The sequence below is a fragment of the Pseudochaenichthys georgianus genome, chromosome 9 (assembly GCF_902827115.2).
Source record: "Pseudochaenichthys georgianus chromosome 9, fPseGeo1.2, whole genome shotgun sequence".
Taxonomy (NCBI): Eukaryota; Metazoa; Chordata; class Actinopteri; order Perciformes; family Channichthyidae; genus Pseudochaenichthys; species Pseudochaenichthys georgianus.
Window position 1 is genome coordinate 3,500,488 of NC_047511.1, and position 20,783 is coordinate 3,521,270.

Here is a 20,783-nt window from a genome sequence, read left to right on the forward strand (position 1 = left end):
TCTAAAATGGGTATGTTTTGGTGAACAGGAGACACAAAAAGCAAAAGGAAACTGAACGTGTTTTTACTGTTTTAATGGCTTATCAAGAGCACAACTGAAACATCACATCTGAAACGATTTAACAACATAATACACTTGTTGGGGATGCAGCTTGGGATGTGAGGAGTGAGGGACACGGCTTAGAACGGGCGTGTCGCCTTCTGTCCTGCCAGTGTTGGCAGGACATGAATTAAAATGTCGAACTCGGACTTCATTTTAAGAACATTTCGGCCAGGGGTGTAGACAGGGGCGGACTGGCCATCGGGACGTTCGGGACGAATCCCGATGGGCCGGTATTGAAGTGGGCCGGTCGGTAACCGGCAGGGCTCGACATTAAATGGCCCGCTGGCCCTGAAGCACTATTAAGACACCCCAGGCCAGCATAACGTACTTTCCACTTGCCCGCGCTCGGGCCACTAAACATATTGCCTTAAAAAAATTGTCCTGTGGTATTGGTATTTTGACTAGCAATTTAGTTAAATTGTTTCGTTTATCAACGCTACAACATAGCGTTCCGTGAGTCGGTTGTCGTTGTTGGGTGAAAAGCAAACTGCTGTTTGCTGTGGAGCGCAGCGCGAGCAGGCTCCTGTGAGCGCGCTCCTTCACTAAAGACGATCGCGCCACCTAACCATTCGCCAAAATGTTTTTAATACCAGCGGTAACCGGCCAAGCGCCGGGCAAAAAACAATCTTCAAATAAAAGAAAGTCACCGGAGGAGTTAAAGGAGAGTGACAGGGAGCATGGGAAGAAGAGGGAGAGAAAGTTTCAGCTTGATCGATGGAGTTGGCTTCTAGTGGTGCGGTCACGCGTCCTAAAACCCTTTTATAATCTATCGATTAGATTTATGATTCGGAAATTATAAAAGTAGGGTAGACATGTGGAGATTATCCGGCTGAACAAAACGTGCATTTATCAAATAGGTTTGTTTTCCACAGACCTTATTTCCAGCTATTTTCCAAAACCCTGTGGAGAAATCCCATTGCTTTTTGTCGAGGGAACCAGCAGCTACTTCCTGGTTTTAGGACGCGTCACCTCTCAATATGATGCCAGTATAAACAAGGTCTTCTGTCGGCTCTGTACATCAATGCCGACCTATGCTGACAAGTAAGTGAAGAGTAGACAATATAAAGGTATTGGCGAAATGTCCCACCAGTTTAGGATAATGAAGGTTCTAATCAAATCAATTACATAGCCATTACATGTCTAACTCCTAATGACAGGAAGGCAGAAAGCGCATTATACAAATAATAATACTCATAAAAATAGCAGACATTTTTTAACAATGACCACAATATCATTATTTTAATAAACCAAATATGAACAGAGGGCCAGTGGCATTTTACCCTTAATGTCTACCTCTGCGGTAAGTCACTAGACAATTTACTAGCGGTATTTACTTGCGGTCGAGAGTCCCGGGCTGATTTGTAGTCCCAGTCCGCCCCTGGGTGTAGAGCTATATTTGTTTAAGCACCTGATCGGCAAAACAGGAGAGGAGAGTGTGTGCACCAGTCTGCCTTGATCTATGAATTCCTGTCTGTGACTCTCACGGTATCTGCTGCCCACAGCTGTTTTATAGAAGGAAAACCTGCTTCACTTCATGACATCTCTGCAGCGCCAGGAGGCAGCGGGAAATAATCATTTGTAAGACTAAAGAGCGACCGCAGGCTGATGTGTTTTAACCACACACACATATACACACGCGATTTAAACGCAGACTTTTGTTCCTCCATGTGTCGTTGTTATTGTTTCAGAGCGAGCAGACCCGCGATTTTTTTTCAAACGCTTTTTTGGCCCATCTGCGGTGGTAATAGGTTTTGTGCGCTGTGATGATTCCGCTGTACCTTTAGTAATGCATATTAAATGTTGTGAGGAAATCTTTCCACCAATAATTCCAATAAGTAATCCAAAATGTATTCACTTAAGGTTTACTTAAGTAACTGTAATCAGATTACTCGTTTTTCAAATGTAACGCGAGCTGAATACAGTTACTTGATTTTTGTATTCTGATTACGTAACGCCGTTACATGTATTCCGTTACAACCCAACCCTGTTTGTGTCACAGCTGTCGATCAGCTGTGCGCAGCGTCTCCACTGCAGCAACTCTATATCCACCAGTTAAAGGAAATACAACTAATGTGTTGTTATATTCGCTGTACAATTGACCACATGGTGTTCTTAGTTTCCATACCTCCTGTGTTTTATGAGCGTCTTAGCAAACGGCATGAAACATGATTAAACATGGTAGTATATAAAACCATGCTCGTACAACCTATAGAAATGCAAAACAGCATCATTTATGAGAAAACATTTCATAACATTAACACAACATATTCGAGGTGGTTTTAAATAACATATCCTTATTTATTTATTTCTCCAAGTTATGTTTTTGTGTGCACTGAGGAGTCTCAAACAGGCGTTTGTTAAATCATTTTAAGATTGGCTTTAATCAATGTTTGAAAATGAATTATTCATATTTGATAAATGAGAGGTAACATTTTGTTTATGGTATTATTTCCACATATTTCTCTCCATTCTTCCTTCTGCCAACGGTGTCGCAGTTTCTCGTCTCTCCCGTTGTTGTGCTTAGTGCGTACGCATGGGTTAGAGTTTGTGTGGAGGACCGAACATTTACCCGTCAAGTTAGTATTTTATAAATCTCAAACATTGCGTAGAAACTGGCGTACGCCATTTTTTGAGCGTATATCCCTTTATAAATGAGGCCCCTGGTGTTTAATCTATTCTTAATTCTGTATTCTGTAAAGGACCGTATACTATTGCCATACCTATTATTTTGCAATTACATTTCTAATCCGGTGGTAATTGAGGATGTAAATCTGAAAATGATCGGTTTTGCTATTTGATTTTGAACGTCTTCTGAAATAACACTAAATTAAATGTCCAGCAGAGGGAGCGCTTGAGCTTTACAGTGTTATCTGCACTCATTTTTAGTCCAATGATTTTTACAGTGGAATGTTTAAAATTATGTTTTATTTTAAGAAAGGCTTCATAGTTAAATACTAGGGCTGTCAAACGATTACAATTTTTAATCAGATTAATCACAGTTTAAAAATGAATTAATCATGATTAATCACCATTCGAACTATGTCCAAAATATGCCATTTATTTATGTATATTGTTGTGGGAATGGAAAGATAAATGAAAGAAGGCGGATATATCCATTTAACATACAGTATCTATGTTTATTATAACATTTCTCTGCACGTCAAAATGAAAGACAACCCACACACCTATCAATCATCAAACCGTGGGGTCTTAATTCATTACCTGTTGATTTCTATCAACGGGGGAGTACTTCAGGAAAGTCGACAGAGGGGGGGGGGCTAGTGGAGTACTTCGTGACCACAGAGTGTGAACGTTGTGATCAGCTGTTTTAGCGCAGTTCTCCAGTGAAGGGGGAAGTCTCCCTCCGCAGCCGGTTGGCGTAGTTTTGGCACAGTTCCGTTGTACAGACCGACGTTAACAGCAGCCCTGTCTGTGCACACGGAGACCGACTCTGTCGTCCGGTGATCTAACCGCCTTCTGGAAAAGCTTCACAAGTACGTCGATACGCAAATGCGCTTTGTGACACAAGTGACGGTACGCATTTCAGATGACGCACATAACCTGCGTACCAGTTATGTGCACCCCTGTACCAGAGCCATATTATTAGTATTATATGGCTCTGCCCTGTACTACAGCAAGAGTATTCTCCGTCGGGACTTCCTGCAACAACACCACGCCGTTATCAAAGATGTTCTATCGAGAAGACGATCACTACGTGACAAAAGTTTTCAAAACCGTGGCTACTGAAATCAATCTTACTAACTGCTGTCTGTGCAATTTACTCCGCGCGAGTTGGCAGACTTTATTTTGCTTACTTTAACATCATTTTTCATGGTGGGGCTAAGCCATTTCATGGTATGGGTGTAGCCTACCCCAGCCATACCCTGGCGCTGCCACTGGTGTCACGTATGGGGCGGGCCATTCTGCACATGCGTTAAATGCGTTAAATATTTTAACGCAATTAATTCAAAAAATTAATTACCGCCGTTAACGCGATAATTTTGACAGCACTATTAAATACACATTTAAATCTATTATTGATTACTTTAAATCAAGCTCTTAAAAATCCTTAAATAAAAATATCCACGTGAAACACATTTCTCTTGTTTTTCACATAACGGATCAATAATAACCTGTCAAATTATTCTAAGCGTCATGCATGAAAGGATCTGTGCTATATTCTGTTTTACAAGGGATCCATGGCAGTAAATGAATACAAAAATATGCATTAGTTTAAGTCCAGAAGATATATCAGCTATCAGAATGACATAAGTGGGATATCTAGATAGTCAATAAAAGATTTACTCTCTTTACCTTTATTCAACTACAATTCCAGAGGAACTGTGCTGGATATTTTCCTTACCTATTTAACTCGTAGACCTCAAGTCTAATGGGTATAAGATAAACATGCAAATACAACTATGGATCTAAATCTGGCCAAAAGTTTTGGTTATTTGAACAAATTAAATGCATTTAAAAGTTTTGATCCTGAACTTTAAAAATCCAATGTATTTTTACTAAAAATAAGTATATGATTTTCATGTTGAATATTTGTATTCAGTTTAGTAATTAATTTGAATGAAATGATTAATTTTCACATTTCATATAATTATATATATCTTGATATTTGCAGATTTTATGCTTTAAGATTTGAAACTATTTTTTGTCAGGTTCTTATTTTTCCTGTTTTAGAATGAAACTAAATCAAAATAATATTTAACCTCAAGCAACTTTCCATATACGTATTTTTTCATTCAAAGTCAGGTTAAAAACAAACTTGAACTTTCAAATACATTTTATTTTTTCAAATGATCATTACTTTTGGCATGGATTTAGCTCCACATACAACATGTTATGCTCATCAAACCATAACCTACGGTGGCCCAGGGGTGCCAAAGCGCTACAACGACCCACTTCCATTTGGAGAAGCACATGCACTTTCAAAAACGCTACAAATATAAAAACACTAATGTGCCAAAACGCAAATGAAGAAACGTCTTCACCAAAATGGTGCATAAAATTGGCCAGCTGTCACTGTTCGCAGAGTTAGTCTGTTTCATAACTGTAAGTGTTTGTCAGTATATTTGAAATGACTAGGTTAGCTATTAGCTAGTTAGGATAATAGCAGATCTGCAATACTATTGGAAGGAATCATGTGAATACATTGTATGAGTAATCCAATGAAACGTTCATTTTAAGTAGGTTTCCAACAACAGTGACAGTTGGCCAACTTTATAAACCCCGAGAGTCAAAAAGCTGCGGTCCCAGCAGAGGTTGCGTTAACCGAATATTTTTTTTAACAACGACGTAAAAATCTTAAAGCAGTCCGTCATTTTGACAGATTAGAAGAAACTCAGAACAGCGCTAAAGTTTCCCCGCCGCGAGGCTCCGGTGTTATCCCGTGTTATGCTTGCCCGCTCAAAAAGGAAATTATACCGTTTCCAAACCGCCGTACAAATCATGTACAGTGGGCATGCATAACACGAGCCTCTGAATTAGCCATGAGCGAAAAAATGCTAACACCGTTTGCACAGAAACTCACTCATAACACCCTTATTACTTATCGTAACTGCACATTAGGGCTGCACGGTATTGAAAAAAACTGACATCGCGATTTCCCCCCCCCCTGCGGTATATATTGCGTTTTTTTAACCTGTTAAACCCCAAAGTCCCGGCGGGTACTTTACTTTTTTTTTTTCACGACAGTGTCTCAGGGGATCGTAATATTTAAGAACCTATAATGTGTTATACCAGATTAACGGAAATAATCTCAGCTAACTGACGATACAAACCATTTTTACCAAAACAAAACACAAGTCTCATAAGAAGCATCTAAATGACCCCTGAGCGAAAAATGCTAACGCACTTTGGCACAGAACTCAAGATAAAAGTACCCTTATTACTTATCGTAGCTGCATTTACAAGATATCCGATTAAAGCTGGGGTTCCACAGATTATTTAGGTATATAGTATCATCACTGAGTGATCTGAACTCGGACAGGGGAAGCAAACACAGATATCACAACACGTACCTTTACGTAGCTTCTAGGGGAGATGTCTCACCGTAGCTGTCAATCTGATCAAAAGACGTGTTCAATGGCATTAAAACGAGAAAGAAAAAACGCGGCTGAATCGGTTAATCCATAGGTTTTTTAAATCTCTGTATACAAAAATGATTTAATTTATAATCCATAGTTCCATTTGTATGTAAATATCGCAGAGCAAAAGTTATCTGCTAATGGTAGCCACCAGAGTGGCTGCTGCTTCCGGTCTTGGCTATGCGGCAGTCCAGCGCAGTCTAACACACACACATGACCAAATAAGGAGTGAGAGTGACGCGTAGCCAAAACCGGAAGCTACCATTAGCAGCGAACTGTTGTGCTCCGATTTTTACATAAAAATGGAATTATGGATTATAAACAATTGCTTCAAAGCCACAGATACATTATCAACCTATGGATCGTCTTTTGATCAGATTGACAGCTACGGTGAGACGATCTCCAGTAAAAGCTCCGTAAAAGGTACGTGTTGTGATGTCTGTGTTTGCTTCCCCTGTTGCGAGATCGGATCGCTTTGATACTATACTTAAATAATCTGTGGAGTCTCAGCTTTAATCGGATATATTGTATGTGCAGTTTCGATAAGTAATAAGGGTATCTTTATTTTGAATTATGTGCTAAAGTGCGTTAGCATTTTTTTTAAAAATGAATAAAACTGCACGTCCCTGCGGTGTGAATACCGCGCATGCACATACCGCGGTTATCGCCATGACACGGTATATCGTTCAGCCCTACTGCACATCCAACATATCGATTAGCATCGTGAGAATACACAGAATCTCAGAAGAACTCGCAACATTATAAACAAAAACAGACATCACAACACGTGGCGCTAGGTAGCAAAAACGGCAATACCTTTGTCGTTGTCTGATCAAAACTGATCTTCAATGGCATTAAAACGATAAAAACGCTGCTGAAGGTTAATCCATAGGTTAATCCAATATGTCTGTGACACTTTGAAATGATTTCTGATAATCCATCAGCAATAAACCTACTTTTAAGTTTTCAGATTTCAGAGCGAGAGATAGGTTTCGCTTTAGGCAAACTGCGTGCACATAGCCCCCACTTCTCAATGGTAACGTTCGTGTGTATGTGGAAAATCCCCATCGATTCTATTGGCTCTAACGGTTAAAAAGAGATGTCAATCATCAAAATCAACCAATGGGTTCCAGAGAAACGGCAAAAACGCCCATTTCCACCCAAATGACCCCAGAGGTGGAGTTTTTTTTGCTAAACCTCTCTAAAAAGGTCAAATGTCACTTGTTTTGCATCAATCTTGATACAGGGTACTTATTATATGTTGTACTTTGGATTCCTAAAGCTTTTAGTCTACTAACCCATCATTCAAGGGTGGTTTTCACTATAATGGCCCCTACACACGGTGGCGTGCGTTGCCGCTTGGCGGTGGTCGTGTCTTGAGCTTGGGGAGTTTACGCGAGCAACGCGACCAACAACCAATCGCATGAATCTCTCCTGTCAATTGCATAAAAGGTTTTACATGTCAAACTTTATATGATATGACATTTATGACATTAAGTCTATGGTGCTATTTTACGCAACATACCATGCTGGCTAAATACTGTCTATGTCTGCTAGTTGTCCATTCAAACGAAGTACACTGGATATAAACTCCCCAAACAGGCGAAAACCTACCAGTTTCACCCACTGTCTCTGCCACCTCCCTCCATGCCTGGCTCCTCCGGTTTGTATCCCGGTAGATAAACAGAGACTGATCATAAAGCACCGGGTGATTCCCTACCGCTACGATTATTTTCTCCTCCATTTTTTTGCATACGAGGAAATGAACTGCGGTTTGATTGGCTAGCGCTTGTACTGGCAGATTTGCATAAGCGGGATTTGATTGGCTGACGCCTCCGTCGAGGCTTCAAAAGTAGAGCATTGCTCTACTTTTGCCGCGAGCACCGTGAGAAAAGCTACGCTTTGCTCCCACAATGCAGTTCGGCGAAGCATGACGTCACCCCATTCAAAGTGAATGGACAGAAGCGTTGAAGAGTCAACGCACGCCGCCGTGTGTAGCGGCCGTAAGTAAAAAAAAGAATTCACTCACAGGTTTATCCTTACTTTGAGAAAAAAGATTATTAATTTTCCCCCTTTAGAAGTGTAGTTATGGTAATTTGTTCTGGAAATGTCATTTTCGAGCCTGAGACCTGAAAAACAGGGATGGGGTTTAACAGGCTAATGGAAATGTTTTGGAGCATTGTAATGCATTGTAATGCATTGTAATGCATTGTACGGAGACCCTAAAGCAGGGGTTCTCAAAGTGTTGATGAGTGAGGGCCAATTTAGGTACCCAATATTGGATTGAGGGCCGCCCAAGAAAAAACCGAACACAAAATAATTCCAAAACAAATCCTTTCTTTATTGTACTAGCCAATTACCGCAACTCGCGAGATGCCTAGTTGCCATGCAACCAGTAGTCTAGCAAACTTTCCACAAGTCATTCATAATTTCGGAATGACAACCCAGGGGGCGCAGTTTTACCATTCTTAACCCTCTGGAGTCTAACCCCCTAAACGCACCAGGAGTGTCTGCGCCGCGTTACGGCCGCGCCGCGGCGGTCGTAAGGATCGCGGCCACTCTAGTCAATGGGTGCTATTCCACCACACGCGCCGCGTTACGGCTCAGACGCGTCCCAGAAGCGGCTCGGCGCAGCGCTTCTCTAAAATTAGGATGAATCCTATATTTGCTGCGCGCAGCCAGGAAGTGGAAAGGTGAGCATCCGGGCCAGGCCCATCCCGCATATATACTAATTTAGCAGACCCCCCTCCTTTATCACAACACCTCCACTACGATACGCACAATGGACGACGAGGTGTTCATAATGGAAGTGGAGAAACACACAATTTTATACGATGTAACCAATGCTTTTTACAAGGACAACATCAGAAAGGACAAGGCCTGGTTTTTAGCTGCAGTTTGTGGAGTGGAAGGTAACAACTACATATTAATGTTTTAAAGTGAATTAATACTTGTAGGTACAGTACAGAGCCATTCAGTAGTTTAACATCTTGTGAAAGTCGTTAAAAAACTGTTCAGTAAACTTGCATTTCACAATAAAGTAAGATCTTATTTCCTATATCAAGATTATAATATTATTATATTATTATTATTTTGTATTTATATTTTTATAAATATTGGTTTTTTAACTATACTTTATCTTGTGAATTTCGCCCAGGGATCAATACAGTTGTGTTTAACTCTTTATAATGATATTATATTTTTGTATTATAATTTGTTTTTATTCATGTGTTATAACAACTACCCAAAATACTCTCAATAATGTTTAAATACAGTATGCTGTGGTGGAAAACCTTGCATTTATAGTCAGATAAATTGTGAGGACAGACAAGAATAATTTGGCAGTCATTTGTCAGACAAAACCATTTATTATAAATTGTATTACATACACAGTAGCGCATCCTAGGCGATAGCTGAATGCTAGGCTGACCAATGAGTCCCTGGAAGCCAAGTATCTGAAGGGTAAAACAAAGCAAAGAAAAATATGTGAAATCATGTTATTAATCTGAATCTATTCTTTGTTTCAGTCGACATTTGCAAGGCACGATGGAAGTCACTCCGGGATGCTTTTGTTAAAAACAGGAAGAAATCTCTCCCAAGTGGATCTGCAGGCGGCACGCAAAAGGGCTTGAAGTATACAGACATAATGTCCTTCCTTTTGCCCTATGTACAGCAAAGGAGGTATGTATGCACATATTTTAATTTATATAATTTTGTAATTTGTGATGATGTATTGCAAAGGGTATGAAAGACTTTATTTTAAATTACATAAATATGTTCCTATTGCATAAATTAATCCCCAGAAAAAAGGTTTTAATTGTTTTCATGTTGTTTCTTTTCATATAGTTCAAAAAGCAGCTTGAGCAATCCTTCCCCTGTAGAAGACATGGAGAGAGCATCTACACCCCTGTCATTGGAAACAGAGGAACATGCCAGGACAGCATGTGGATCTCCAGCCCCACCACCTACAGCCCCACCACCTCTGGTACCCACAACCTCTGCAGAGAGGCAAAGGCCCTCTAGGTCCCGTAGCCCCAGGGATCCCATTTCCACACCAGCAGCGGCCCAGCGTTCCACACGGGACACAAGGAGGAGGCCACAGAGCACAGACCTTGGAGAGCAGCTGATATCTCTACTGCAGGAACCTCCAACTGCACCACACATGCCAGACTCAGAAGGAGGAGTCATACTACTTTGCTCTCAGTCTTGTGCCCATGTTGCAAAGACTGGACAAAGACAGAAAACATTAGGCAAAAGTCTGTATTTTAAACACCTTCCACAACTTGGAAAGAGACACCCAACACCAGCAACATTGGCAGCCCATTGACCACCCCCCCGCCACTCAACATTCTATTCACACCTCCAGGCCAGTAGCCTTTCGGCCAAGTGTACCCCAACCCCCACGCGCCCAATCAACACCTACAAGGCCATCAGACATGCTGTCCTCCAGCAGTAGCTCAGCTTGGCAGGAGTCTTTTTACCAACAATTGTAGTTGAGCAATTGAGTTCATTGTTTTTTTACTGTAAATAGTTACTTTTTTTGTGTTGATTGTTTATATTTGATGTTTCTGTTTAAAGTGTTGTTTGGGGTGAAATTGTTAAAAATAAAACGTTTATTAAATTTGTGGTCAGTGATGTATTGTCTGTGAAATGGGCATTTGACCTAAGTGCAACAGCCAGTCTCTGCTTGGGTTCAATGGCAGCTCTGTAATGTGTGGATTGTCTGGTCAGTTCAGGGCCCAGGAGGGACAGCAGTTCATCCATCTGCTCTGCACTCATCCGAAAATATTGGTGATGTCGTTGGCTGTCCAGCCTCAGCTCAGCCACGAGGTGATGAAAATCACCTTGTTGTCTCCTTTGCTGGTTGAGGGGGTGCACCCAAAACCGGCTCCTTCTCCTCCCCCCATCCCCCCGTAGTCTTTCAAGTAGGAGAATACATGCCAGCGTTCTCCTCCGGTTTACAGGCACTGTAAATTATATATATATATATAGAATAATTATGATGATGAATGCACATTTTTGTACCACTAAAATACAGCAACACATCTTTGATTCATGTCGTTTATAACTGGAATATTACAATTATTATTAACTGTGTCTGTAGTCTACAACACAACAACATAGGAAATAACAACAATAAACACGATTTAAACAGACACAAACATAAACCATTTAACTACGTAGCCTACTTACTTGTAGAAGTACAAATGTCCAGGAAATATTCCAAAATCAACAACAACTGCGAGGCTAACATCAAAGGAAGACATTTATACCAGATACAAAGGGAAGTGGGAACAGGAAGCACTTGGGGGAGTAGTAGAAGAGAACAGAGCATTAACAGCAGGATAACATTGGGACATTCTGGATTAAACTCATCTTCTTGCCTCACTGCATCTGATTGGAAAACATCCAAATGGCAATTGTGATGGTTGCCAACAACCAGAAACAATACATCATGTATTTTTTAGCTGCCCGGAATATACAAGGCAAAGACTCATTCTGAAAACTGCACTGGAACAACTCAACATCAAGGACATGGATTTCAAGTCAATATATGAAAGTAAATCAAGAAATGAAGCAAACAAGCTGATCTTCAAATTCCTCAAAAACACTGGTCTGAGGACAAGGATTTAATATGAACTTTTAATAACTCAACAGTAGGTGGCGATATATGCTCCAAGTGGAAGCGATTCGCCATTAAAGAGAAGAAGGAGAAGAAGAACTGCGAGGCTGCACACACGACGCTCCGCTTCCGCAACGTTTTGAAACGCGCCTGGTGTGTTAGGTCGCAGGAGGAGGTCGCAGCGCGGCGCAGCCGCAACGTAAACGCGGCGCAGACGCTCCTGGTGCGTTTAGGGGGTAGGGGTATTTTCTCGATTTTTAGATATTTTCTTAAATCACCTTTTAATTGTATTTCTTCTAACATGGCACCCCATGTGTTACATATCAAAATGTTCAGGACAATCTCTGGTTTTGCTATATATGCATATTACTCACCTTAGAGCACTGTTTGATGAGATAAGTAGCTCAAAAGCTTAAAATGTGACATCCGATTTTTGGAAAATCTTCAAAACTCTTGTGAAAACACAAATGTACTCATGTGATCGAATTGTTTTGGTGTTTTAGATTTGGTTACCAAAGTCCTAGGATCACAAAGGCAGTGACATATTTGAATTACACTGTATATAAATGTGTTATTCATGTCTAAAATTAAAAAAATTAAATTCAAATTTTGAGTAAAACAGGTGTTTATCACTCTACTTTCACCACAGCAGGGACTGAGATACATCAGGACTGAATAATGACTTCATATTACATACCAAGGTTCATGTGACGTGTACAAATACAAATTGAGCATTCAACCAGCTGTAGTGATGCTGGTCTGCTGGTCCTTGGTGGTGATGGCTCTGGTGAAGGCCCTTGAGCCACAGTAGATCTTGACCTGGGGGCCGGCACAGATGGATGTTGTGGCTGCTGGAGAAACGCCACCTGAATAATTACAACTAATTTCATTGAAATAAAGTTCAGGTAAAATGTTGCTCAAGCACAAATAACAATGCACATTACTTCAGTATAAAATCACAGACACACATATACATAGGCTACATCTGATTACAAAGTCTCATCTGTACAGGACGGTAAAATAATAACAGGCACACATATAAATAAATCTATGACAAAGTCTCATCTGTACAGAACAGTATGATAAAATAATCGATGGCAAAAACATGTCACTGTAAATGTCTCCGTTGTGGGACGAATAAATGATTAATTTAATCATCTACACATGTAATCTCACTTTACACACCAAAATAACGTTAACACAGAGTAAACGTTTGCTAATGGAGTCTATTTTGTCCCAAGAAAAAGTTCATGACTATCGATAAAAAATATATCAATAAACCTATTGTTCATTTTCGCGGTGTTCCCCACACATTGCCAGTACACTATTACTGTAATATTTACACTTACCCATGTCCAAATGGATCCTTGTTGTTGTCTTTGTGTTCTTCTTCTTCAGAAGAGTGAAAGACTTCAGGTTCTGAGGCTCTATCTTCACTGCTGCTAGCGAAAAAAATCTCTAGCGAAGTCGGCAACTGTAACGTTTTTTTTAGCCATTTTCTCGGTCTCTCTCTCTGTCCTCACATACGTAAACTGATGGGAGACACGTGGTTTATGTTTTGTTTACTTGGTGGGTAGGTCCTTAGTGATTTCTCGATGTCCATTGGTCATTTCAGACCGTGATGGCTGCCGGCCGAGATTTCCTTGACGGACACACAAATCCACCAATCCCACACAGTGTAAAGTCAAGCTGCTTTGAGCGGCCATATTTGCTGCGGTGCCCTGGTTACAGTCTCACAGGAGGTACCGCTGGAAAGCTACTCTTCCAGCGATTCCGCGGATATCAAATCTGAAGATATAGATACAACCATGGAGGATTAAAATATAACGCATGCATTTCAGCGTGTCACATTAACTATCGCGGGCCGCCAGAAACATTTCCGAGGGCCGCCATTGGCCCTTTGAGAACCCCTTCCCTAAAGGGACATGAAAAAAGAAAAAAAAGTCGGGATAAACAGACCCGGCGTCATGGGCGGGCCCCATGGGGCCGGGCCCGCCCATCCAGGATTTGGGCCCGCCCATCCAGGATTTGGGCCTGCTGTTTTAATCAGGGCTGAATACAACATTTTAATTGTTTTATTATTATGTTCAGTGGCGGCGCCAGGGTATACTGTGGTAGGTTACAGCCATACCAAGAAATGGCTTAGCCCCACCGTGAAAAATGATTTTAAAGTAAGCTAAATAAAGTCCGCCAACTCGCGTGGAGTAAATTGCACAGACAGCAGTAAATACCGAAGACTAGAAACGGTTTGAAAACTTTTGTCACGTACTGATCATTCTCTCAATAGAACATCTTTGATAATGTCTTCTGGCCAATCAGAATCACGATAACGACGTGGTGTTGTTGCTTATTTCTTGCATTTGAAACAGATACAATAAAAAAAGTGAACTTACTGTTGTGTTCAACTTCTGCCACAAACTGTACATGTTTGCCACAGGAGCCACAGAACACTTGAACTGTCCCCAGATGTTGGCCACAGAAAGGACACAACATGGCAGCCTGAAAAGACATACATTGATGTAGTGAATCCATTTAATCAAGTCAATCAAAAACACATAGTCTAAATAGTGGTTAGCTAAATAAATAGAAAGATACATCATGTTTATCATTGAATCTGTGTTTAGTCTCTCTCTCCTTGAATGTCTTCTCTATATTTGTTCTCAAGTTTTTCTGTTGTATTCTTTCACACACAGTGACGTCACGAGCTACCCACAATGCAACGCGTGCCATATATATATATATAAATACGCCATTTTCCTGGAGGTGCTAATATCCTGGAGGTGCTAATATAAACAGCTAGCTAGCAGAGCAGAGCGCACTAGTTTTTTTTCCGGAATTAACGACCGAAGAAATCGCTGCATGTCTTCGGATTACATCTCTGGACTTGAGGGGTGTGCTCGAGGTCGTTACCAGCGTGAACTAGAGCTGTGTGGGTTGTCCGATTGCCCTTACAGACTGCCTGCAGATGTATGGAAAAACGACTCTCGAAAGTGGCCTCGGTCGATTTTGGCAGCATCTACGTCTAATTTCTGGAAACACCAGGTGAATACCCCACTTGTCACAATAATATTATCATGCCATTGCATATATGTGGTATTTTAGAGTTGACTATATTGATTAAGGCAATAGACTATGATATTCTGCTTGCACCTCGCGTGAAATGGCGCATACCGGAAGTACGGTGTCGCCCTCGGCCCAAAACCCGTATGTGTGTGTGAAAGAATTTGTTTTCAGGGTTTGTTTTTTATTTAGTTATTTGCTGGTGTTTCCTGCTTATGTATACGTTGTGGGCCGTTGTTCCACGTTTGCACCTGCAAATCGATTCCTCAATTTTATTGAGTCGTGTTTTGATATAAGCAGAGAAGCTCTCAGGAATCCGGGCAGCTTGAGGACCAACATCTGCTAGAAGCACTAACCACAGAGGATTTCTAATAATTATGTTGCTGTTTATTTTCATATATATTTTCTTTGTCTATTACTTTTATTCTTATAACAACAAAACATTAGTTTTATGATATGATAGACGGCTATGACACATTTTCTAAATACATTCACTATGTGCCCTTGCGTTTTCCTTAACCCCCACTCCGCTCCAATCCCCTTGATCTCAACTCAGTCACATTAATAGAGGAGAGAAAAATGAATTTTAGCGCATTTGACCTTTGATCTTTAAGACCTAATGGCAAAAAAAAGCTACATAAGTGTTGTGTGTCCTGTTGGCCAGGTGTACACTTACAGGGGAACACTGCTTTTGTGTTGAATGAAGTTGGTTGCAGGCATGTTGAGCTAGCTTGCATTTCAGCTCACTTTTATCACGTTTAACATTACTGAGATCCAGAGAATACATTCTGTTAACTTAGATTGTGAATCGATTACCGTTTCGTTGATCAGTTCTGTTTTATCCATCTGTGGAGCATTACAGCTCGCGTTGATCATTCAACACGAGCTAATCATTCTCATTACATACGGCACTAGCTAAGCAGCGTGCAGCTTTGCTAGTGCCATATGTAATAAGAATGATTTTTGCCAACCAGTGCTTTGCGCTTGTACGTTTTTATTTTACAACAACCAGTTACAAGGATTTGTATTATTAATAACTGTATTTTATAAATTGCTCTCTGCTTTTTCAAATGTCACTTTTTTCCATTTTCTGGACTCTCTTCAATATGCTTCAAACAGAATAACAGCCATACTCCTTAATATTATACTACAGTGACTTTTATTCAGTCAAATGACAATAATAAGAAACAATTTGTAACTTTTTCCTCACGTTCCTCAGTATGGGAACCACATTGAGAAAGAAGTCACTCACAAAAAATATATTCCTATAAAACTGAACCAACGATTAAATTAAATGTGTTCAAAAGCTACAGAGTTCATAAAGAGTCTTTCAGCAGCTCCTCTCTGCCGTCCTCCTCTTCTTCCCAGAATGCCTTGTTTTCCTCTGGCCCTCTCTCTGGCGGAGTGCACACACCCCCTGGCCTTTGGCTCTCCCTGTCTCCGGCCGGCTGATGGCGGTGCAGGACAGCCCCGCTTCGCAGTCACAGCGCCCCAGCTTCCTCCTCAGCTTGGTGGACCCCCGCAGCAGACAGGCCTCCCCCTCCCCCGGGATCCTCTGACACCGTTTTCCGGTCAGATAGCGGACACAGCACAGACCGGCCGCACAGTCACCGGAGCGCACACAGCTCGACATCTCCGGAGCTGCAAGAGACACACCGTTTACCACACGTCCTTATAGACTGGTGCAAGAATGAGTCCTCAAAGCTGGACATGAGTTAGCATTTGAGCTCTTCTGGTTCGCTCGTGTTGAAGTCAATCGTTTTTTAAATTAGTTTTTGGTTTGATGCCTGAAATAAGGTCTGTGGCCAACACAAGCTGAAGAAATATTCACGTTTTCTTCTACGATATAAAATATGTCAGTAAATACCACTGGGGATTGTCTGAAGCTTTTATGTGTTGCCACATGTGACTAAATGAGACGACTAAATGCCATCCCGCTAACATTAGCCGCCTTTAGCTTACCGGCGCTCACATGATGTCGTATGACCTTCATGCAGTTTGGTTATTGCCTAATGTTAGCCTTTTTACTTCTGGCGATTGCATTTACGCTGCAACAATCATAAAGCGTTGTTAATATGTGGAGATTTTCCTGCTGAACAATATGTGCAAATATCATAAACATGTGTTTGCTAAAGATCTTATTTTCTACAATATTCCCCAAAAATGTCATTGGATTTTTGTGATGCTAACATTGTGCCAACACCATTCCTGCAGTAAAAGTACTAATACCATACTATGACAATACTCTACTACAAGTTGAGGTACTGCTTTCACAACCTGACTGAAGTGAAATGATGTACATATTATCAGCAAAATGAAAATAAAGTGAAAGTTTGTATGGGCTACTTAAAGTAATGGTATGTATTTCGGCGTATGATATACTCTGTCAGCGTTATACTATCTTATATAATGTTTTTGGATAAATATCACTGTTCCAGTTGTGTTCTGGGACTTGTTGACTTTCGGTCTCTCACCTTTAGTCCTGTTGAAGCCGTCCGTGAAGAGCCTGTCTGTCTCTCTGTCTGTCTCTCTGTCTGTCTCTCCGTCTGTCGCTCTGTCTTGCTGTCTCTCCACATGTCTGTCCTGGGAGGACGGTCTCCTCTGAGCTCTGTTGCTGCAGCCTCCCCTCTGATGGGACATGGTAAGATCATTGGACAGAGAAAGGACAGAGCATTACAATTATTTTTTAATGTGTCACCTTGGTTGGTGATTGGCTAAAGGTTACACAAGCCAAAAAATCGTTATGACATCATAAAGTGGCCAAAATCTGATCAGCTCATTTTCAGACAGGTTTTTATATAAATGGATCAGGATAAAAAAGTGAGCGAATCTTTTTGCCTAACATTTTCAGAATCTCTTTACATACGTTTATGTATAAAAGACATGAAAAAGTGGATTTTGCATATAGGTGACCTTTAAAATGTAATTAAAGTACCAACATTTCTTAGTGGTTTTGCCAGGACAATTCGTAGGGCTATATTTGTTGCAGTTAAATTCCAAAGTAGACAAAGTATACTGAAGCTCAACAAAACCTGTCATTTTTGTATCAGAGTGTGTGTGTGTGTGTGTGTGTGTGTAAGTGAGTGAGTGTGTGTGTGTGTGTGTGTGTGTGTGTGTGTGTGTGTGTCTGCTGTCTGTCACTCACCGGAGGTACGTCGCAGTCAGGCGTGGAACATGGAGGTGGTTGTCCTCTGTTGGAGTTGAAGGAGGTCTCCGTCCGGCGCCGTACAGGACGCTCCAACTGTTCACCTTGGTAACGATCCTGATGGACAAGGTCAGTAGTGATATAAGTTCTACATCTGTCAGATATTAACATTCAACACTGAAACCTAACGCTAAGGTTAGTTGAAAGCAATAATATCTAAATAATTAAGTTCAACTTAAAATGATTGCTTTCAACTAACCTAATACAGTGAAATGTGTTGACGTAATACATTTAATTAAAGTCAACGTTTCAGTTATTTCAGTGAACTCAACTAAATATGGTGCGGATACTTCTGATGAACCTGGCTGGTATAACTGATAGTGTAATTACCTATACAAAAAGGAATTGTTACTGCTAGTTAAGTTATGGAACTACTACTAGTTATATAACCACTACTATTATTATAATGTATATTACCATACATGTTTCAAACTTGCTGCTACTAATATTATACATTAAGTCTGTCAGGGCCCTCTTTTGGCCTTTGCAAAGAGGCTCACAACGATTAAGAGAAGGGGCTAAAATACACAGAGATACAAAATGACTCCAAAGAGACACAAAGGAAATACAAAAACACTCTAAATGACTACGAAGAGTCCCAACATGAGTTCAAAGCGACACAAAATGACTACAAAGACGCTTGAAAATGACTACAAAGACGCTTGAAAATGACTACAAAGACGCTTGAAAATGACTACAAAGACGCTTGAAATTACCACAAAAAGACATAAAACAACTACAAAGCACTTCAAAAGGTATTGCTCTTTGAAAGTGGATGTACTTGCTCTTCTGAACTGTATCCTCATGGCTGAATACACTTTGGAAAGAAATATCAACTTACTGAAAGTTAATGAAATAAAAAACCTTACATCAGATCATATGATCCCTCAGAGAGTTAAAGGCATGTGTATTCACTAACTTTCAAATGTTATTAAACTGAGAGGGTTCTGTATGTACGTTATGACTGATACTAAGATTTACACATGTCATCTGGATAATTGTCTTGGTTCTTGAATTAGTTATGATGCCTTCAAATGTCTCCTTTCGTCTAAAACATTCAACTAAAACATTATTTACGTCAGTCAAATAACGTAAAACTCTTAACAGTCTGATACTCTCATCATAAATTAAATATAATAATAATATAAATATAATCCTGCCAATCACTACCTTTAAAATAAAAAGCGTTTTACACTTATTTTGACGCTGTTCCTTTAACACCAAGAAATTCTGTTATTTGTTATATCTTTAAATAATTAATATTAAAATAGCTATTAAAAAAACATGAAAGGGCGACAAATAACCCTTATAAAACATTTGATAAAGAATGTCAGCATTAGTTTTATTCATAAATGTACATTTAACAATAAAAAATACATTATTTGTTGTTTCCCTAAAGAATGCTGAGCAATAAGTGAATTTCTGATTTAAATGTAATGTTTTTGTCTGATGTGATTTACCCTGACTTTATTGTTCTTTGTTACCCACTGTACAATTAATCTGAATTATGCTCTTTTGTTATTATTATTAATATTAATAAAAGTAAATAAACTCCAGCTGTCAGATAAACCAAAACTAATATTGAAAGTCTTCAAAAATAAAAATGCTCAAATTAAGATAACCTTTGAACTGATGGACACAATTGGACTGACTCAATTCCTCTGTACTTAATTACAACAAAAAAAGTATATATTTTTGGGAATATAATATTTGTATCTGACACTAGTGAGTAAATGTATAAAGTTGATAATAAGTCCAGTTGTCAGATGGATCTAGTGCAGAATGAAATACATGTTCCCCTTTTAAAATATGGTGCAGTATTAATACTGATCCTTTGTCTTACCGGCAGCTCGGGGCTCGGTTGCTCCTTAGAGGATCTGATGGTGTTGGAGTCCAGAGCCAGGCCACACACCGCCGACACACACAGGAAGCTGCGCCACATCCACATCCTCCCACCGGCTGATCAATAACGGTTCGATCCTCCTTTATTTTCCGTCTATCACTCACAACAGAGGGGACGAAACCGGCAGAAACTTCAGATTTGATCAAATTGACCAAGTATAATTTCTGCTCTGTTGTTTGCAGCTTTAAAATGGGACTCTGCTGTCTCCTCAGTCAGTCCAGTCTCCTTACAAAATGTATATTCCTGCTGATTTAACTATATCAGTTTTCTCAAATTCAAACCCCTGTTGATCTTGTTATAAGAATAATTTGTTTAAATCCAGGGTCTATCCGAGCCTCACGATTAATTATTTGTTGTTTTAAATATAATTTAGATAAATGTGTTCTAAATGCCAGTATGTTGTCTGATCCTCTCTGCTAGGTGTGTTTCCTCCTTCAGGTGCGTTTGTTTTTTATACCCCTCTGCTCCCCTCTGATCCGTCCTGTCTCTCAGAAGATTTTTGAAGGTGCGTTTGAAGCTCGACCGCATCAGTCGGTGGAGACAGCGCTTCCTTCCTGGAAGCCTCAGGTGAAGGCGGGACGTTTGATATGTGACACCGCAGAGACCACAGAGAGATGAAAACACCTGGAGGCACGAGACAGGTAGAGCCGTGTGTGTGTGTGTGTGTGGGGGGGTTGTGTGTGTGTGTGTGTGTGTGCATGTATGTGTGTGTGTGGTTTTCCTTTATGTGGTTTGAATGTTGGGATAAAGACTCATTAGAGCTGTAGCTGTCTCCGTCAGGCGGGCGGATGT

At 40.3% G+C, this 20,783-nt stretch overlaps 1 protein-coding gene across 1 annotated transcript; it reads right to left on the reverse strand.

The window, feature by feature from the left end:
* Positions 1-16,213: 16,213 nt before the first annotated feature.
* On the reverse strand, positions 16,214-20,036 carry LOC117452150 (dickkopf-related protein 4). Its single transcript, XM_034090625.1, has 4 exons — positions 19,932-20,036; positions 18,029-18,145; positions 17,358-17,511; positions 16,214-16,524 (listed from the first exon to the last, which is right to left on the reverse strand). The coding sequence occupies exons 1-4, from the start codon at positions 20,034-20,036 to the stop codon at positions 16,214-16,216; spliced, it is 687 nt and encodes a 228-aa protein (XP_033946516.1).
* Between the last annotated feature and the right edge of the window lie 747 nt (positions 20,037-20,783).

What these genes read in the sequence shown, in the direction of transcription:
- LOC117452150 (XM_034090625.1), bottom strand. Translation starts at nt 20,036, where the DNA reads ATGTGGATGTGGCGCAGCTTCCTGTGTGTGTCGGCGGTGTGTGGCCTG. An exon ending in AACCGAGCCCCGAGCTGCCG is followed by an intron (nt 18,146 to 19,931) that starts GTAAGACAAAGG and finishes CTTGTCCATCAG; the next exon opens with GATCGTTACCAAGGTGAACA. An exon ending in CTGACTGCGACGTACCTCCG is followed by an intron (nt 17,512 to 18,028) that starts GTGAGTGACAGA and finishes ATGTCCCATCAG; the next exon opens with AGGGGAGGCTGCAGCAACAG.